General features: G+C 53.3%; 1 protein-coding gene across 1 annotated transcript; it reads left to right on the top strand.

Annotated features, from left to right (window-relative positions):
• Positions 1-2,490: 2,490 nt before the first annotated feature.
• On the top strand, positions 2,491-4,521 carry LOC131286582 (glutamine--fructose-6-phosphate aminotransferase [isomerizing] 2-like). The gene has a single exon (XM_058315558.1). It carries the CDS (start codon positions 2,491-2,493, stop codon positions 4,519-4,521), a length of 2,031 nt encoding a protein of 676 aa, XP_058171541.1.
• The last annotated feature ends 388 nt before the right edge of the window (positions 4,522-4,909 follow it).

Below are 4,909 nucleotides of genomic sequence, written 5' to 3'. Positions count from 1 at the left end.
CTTCTGCAGTAAAGGCGCGTGGGTAGTGAGAGTTCATTGGCGTAAGTGAAACAATAGTCATCGGTTGATAAACTGTGCCAAAACAATCAATGTTTCTCATCGAAAATTAGTAAGTGCGGTGCTGTGCCGGATGGTTTCGAAAGGCGATACGAACGATGAATCTCAGATCTAATGTTAGGTGCGGTAGCAGGAATAAAACAACTCACATAGAAGACCGTGTATAATGCAACTTTCCATAAGATTATTCCGCATGTTGTTCGGTTGAATGGCCAGAAGTGTATAATTTAAGACAGGATGGAATCGTAGCCGTTCCGTTTATTCGTCCAGTGTATATTTCAGTTCAGCCCTCCAACAAATCACTGAAGAACAATCTAACCCGTAACCTCCAGTGACGTGTGCTAGACACCCCAACTTGATATTAGTCAATCGTCCGGTAGATCTGTTTAGTGATAGATGGGAAATTAGATTGAGTGTAGTCAAGCACGCACTCGACGTACATATGTCTTCGTGAGCATGAAATGTAAAACTTCAATAAACACGAAAATAAAATCATCCATTGCCGTTAAGCAAGAAAACAGAATGTGTATTTGCTTTGTGCCGAGAAAATTGATACCGACATTTTTGTTTTACCAAAGACATTAAAATAACGTAAACATATGCACAAAAGCAGGGGTTTCTTAAACAGGACTTTTTAAATTTCTTGGGTTATATAAAGTGCAAGTCTTTTTAATATGGTGTGGTGAACGCACGTGTTGAATATTTCATATATTGCTGTATGTTTTCCTTTATTGAATTGGTATGTACAAACATATTTTTGGGCAAGCGAGGAAAAATTTGAAATCGTAAATTGAATCCTGCACTATAAATGCTTTTGACGGCTCGAAGATGATTTCTCTAGTGGTGAATATGGGACAAACGCCACCTCAAGAAAGCTCCCACTTTGACAGTCAGCTGACAAGAGTTGGCAAACTAGATGTGGAGTTTGTTGAGTGGCGTTGCGAGCGGTAGTAGGCACATTTATCGTCACGAAACGTGAGGAAACAAAAAAAACAATCGGTTTGTGATTGTGGCGCACGAAGCGGATGCACCACTGGCACCGTTTGCAGAACCAAAAGTAACGACCAGTGTGGTAACATCGGGCACAAATTGCTTACATCAAATTGTCCGGCTAACGAGCCATCAACAGTAGTGGGATTGCGCTCGGTTTGCGTTTGGCAGGTGCATGTGGGGTGTGTTGTGTTTTCGGGTGTTTCTCGCCACAATTGATGCCGAACGGTAGTAGGCGTGTGCTTGTTTGGAAGTGGTGCCCGGTCAGTAAGCGACGTTGCTATATCCGGTCTGATTTGGAGTAACATTACTCACTATTTCCGCTGGCAATAAGTGGCGCATAAAATCACTGATAGCTTGTGCAAATACTCAACGTGTTCCCCGTGGTGTTAACGTTTCCAAAATAAACATCATCCAGACTCCACCAAATCAGCAACGTAAAACATCAACAAATACGGGGAAGTGTTTTTCATCCCTCAGATTAAAAAAGAAATTTCCCCGAATTCAGTGTACATAGAAGATAATCACGTTGCGCGTCGACGTCATCCACCGAACACCGTTCGCCGTGGAACACTAAACTTCAGAAGGAGTTTCGATTCGACGGCGCGCAACAATTGATCGAGGAAGTCATTTGAATCGGATCGGCGCCCCACCGTGGAGTGAAAGTTGCTTCTAGGAGGAGCAGTCTGGTTTCGCGCACAACCCTTTTGCCTGCCTTGATTCTCTGCATTATTTCGTACCAAACCCGAGGGGTGGTGGAGCAGCACACAATAATTACCGAGTTGTTATTTTTTCCAAAGCGCCCACCCAGTCCTCCATCGGTCCTGCTGCTAGAGAGTGACAGTTGAGAACGAAGGGTGAATACGTGCAGCCAGGCATTGGCATCCTTCGGCCGGAGTCGTCCCCCACGTTGCACCGTTTGATTTTGGGTGGAGGTGGAGCGCAACAGATACAGTTGGAATCCGCTCCCCCGGGCCCGCGCCCGCTCACTCGCCGAAGAACCAGTCAAACAGGCCACACATAGGTGTACGTGTGCGCGCAGCTCGCGGTTACGTGCGACGACGCCGCCGCCGCCAACAATAAACTAGTGCCGACCAGCGAGCGGACGGTTCAGTCTTCAGTGTATCGCGCCCGCGGAAAGATCTACCGTTCGCGAACGTGTCGCGAGGAAAGGAAAGTACACACAGATAGCGCAATCCGGTCGGTCGGACCCCACTCAACAACCACTTGCGGATTCAACGCCATCATCGCTGGTGCGCTTACCTGTTGCCTGTTGGGAAAGAAAGAAAGAAAACGAGGACACTGCCTCCAGGGAGCAAGACGCGCCACAGTCTAATTCCTCTCCACAAAGGGACTGTACACTGTAGTTGGGGGGTAAATTGTTAGTTGGTGGTGCAAGGTTGCGTGTGTTTTGTTGGACTGTTTGTCTAGAGTTTTGTGAAAATGTGTGGAATTTTCGCGTACCTCAACTTCCTCACGCCGAAGTCGCGCCGCGAGGTGCTGGAGCTGCTGCTCAACGGACTGAAGCGGCTCGAGTACCGTGGCTACGATTCGGCCGGTGTCGCCGTGGACGGGATTGCGGCCGACGCCGGCATCCTGCTGTTCAAGCGCACCGGCAAGGTGAAGGTGCTGGAGGACGCGATCCGCGAGGCGGCCAAAGAGATCGACTTCAGCGAGTCGTGCGACACGCACGTCGGCATTGCGCACACCCGTTGGGCCACGCACGGTGCGCCGAGTGAGCTGAACTCGCACCCGCAGCGGTCGGACGACGCGAACGCGTTCGTCGTGGTGCACAACGGCATCGTGACCAACTATAAGGACATCAAGAAGTTCCTCGAGCTGCGTGGCTACTCGTTCGAGTCGGACACCGACACGGAGACGATCGCGAAGCTCGTCCACCACCTGTGGAAGCAGCATCCGAACTACTCGTTCCGCGAGCTGGTCGAGCAGGTGATCCAGCAGCTGGAGGGTGCGTTTGCGCTCGCCTTCAAGTCGAAGCACTTCCCGGGCGAGTGCGTGGTGACCCGTCGCGGTTCTCCGCTTCTAGTCGGCATCAAGGCGAAGACCAGCCTGGCCACGAACCATGTGCCGATCCTGTACGGGAAGGGGCCGCGCCACGGCTCGCTCGGCAATGTGCAGGTCGAACCGACCCCGGACAACACGGCCGACTTCATCAACCCGGGCGAGGAGGTGGAGTACTTCTTCGCGTCGGACGCGTCGGCCGTGATCGAGCACACGAACCGCGTCATCTACCTGGAGGATGACGATGTGGCCGCCGTGAAGGATGGCGCACTCGGCATCCATCGGCTGAAGAAGAGCCTGGACGATCCGCACGCGCGTGAAATCACCACGCTCAAGATGGAGATCCAGCAGATCATGAAGGGCAACTATCGGTACTTCATGCAGAAGGAAATCTTCGAGCAACCCGAGTCGGTGGTCAACACCATGCGGGGGCGCGTGAACTTCGACAGCATGAAGGTGACGCTGGGTGGCATCAAGGACTACATCCCGGAGATCAAGCGCTGCCGGCGGCTGATGCTGATCGCGTGCGGTACCTCCTACCACAGTGCGGTGGCCACCCGCCAGCTGCTCGAGGAGCTGACCGAGCTGCCGGTGATGGTGGAGCTGGCGTCCGACTTTCTCGATCGCAACACACCCATTTACCGGGACGACGTGTGCTTCTTCATCTCGCAGTCGGGCGAAACGGCCGACACGCTGATGGCGCTGCGGTACTGCAAGCAACGAGGCGCCCTGATCGTCGGAATCACCAACACGGTCGGTAGTTCGATCTGTCGCGAGTCGCACTGCGGTGTGCACGTGAACGCCGGGCCCGAGATTGGCGTCGCGTCCACCAAGGCGTACACCTCGCAGTTCATCTCGCTGGTCATGTTCGCGCTGGTGATGAGTGAGGACCGGCTGTCGCTTCAGTCCCGCCGGCTGGAGATCATCGAGGGCCTGCGCAATCTGGACGCGCACATCAAGCAGGTTCTGCAGCTCGACCAGAAGGTGCTGGAGATCGCGCAGGACCTGTACCAGCAGAAGTCGCTGCTGATCATGGGCCGCGGGTTCAACTTTGCCACCTGCATGGAGGGTGCGCTGAAGGTGAAGGAGCTGACGTACATGCACAGCGAGGGCATCATGGCGGGTGAGCTGAAGCACGGCCCGCTCGCGCTGGTCGACGACACCATGCCGATCGTGATGATCATCATGCGCGACCCGGTCCACATGAAGTGCATGAACGCGCTGCAGCAGGTGACGGCCCGCGAGGGTCGCCCGATCATCATCTGCGAGGAGGGCGACAGCGAGACGATGGCGTTCGCGTCGAAGGCGCTCGAGATCCCGCGCACCGTCGACTGCCTGCAGGGCGTCCTCACCGTCATCCCGATGCAGCTGCTCTCCTACCACATTGCCGTCCTGCGCGGCTGCAACGTGGACTGTCCGCGAAATCTCGCCAAATCGGTTACGGTCGAGTAGGAATGTGCACTACCTGCCGAAAGGGTGTTGTCCAGTCCAGTGTCATGTGATTGTGCGTGTCCGTTATCGTGTGTCACTAGAGGAGGAAGAACTATATCTACATTTTATGTTTTCCCCAATCCCCCGCTACCCTTTTTATATCCATTCGAACGCGCCCGATCGTGTACCCGGCGTTACGGTCCATGGCACGTTGCTGTCTTCTTTTTAAATATTAATTTGTATGCAACTTTATCACGCGTATCAATTTAAACGCAATGCGTGAGTAGAATAAGTCAGCGTAAGCGCGAAGGAACACTATACTACTGGATGCAGTAGGCCCCTGCTTTTTGGAGATCCCGAAACTAAAACAAAGATGGCACGCTGGTTGCGTGGGCAACGGCATGGCATC

The sequence above is a fragment of the Anopheles ziemanni genome, chromosome 3 (genome assembly GCF_943734765.1).
Source record: "Anopheles ziemanni chromosome 3, idAnoZiCoDA_A2_x.2, whole genome shotgun sequence".
NCBI classification, from domain to species: Eukaryota; Metazoa; Arthropoda; class Insecta; order Diptera; family Culicidae; genus Anopheles; species Anopheles ziemanni.
The sequence above is the reverse complement of the archived record's forward strand: the minus strand, read 5'-3'. Positions and strand labels throughout refer to the sequence as shown.

Excerpts from the sequence above, each read along its gene's own strand:
- LOC131286582 (XM_058315558.1), top strand. The coding sequence starts at position 2,491 with ATGTGTGGAATTTTCGCGTACCTCAACTTCCTCACGCCGAAGTCGCGC.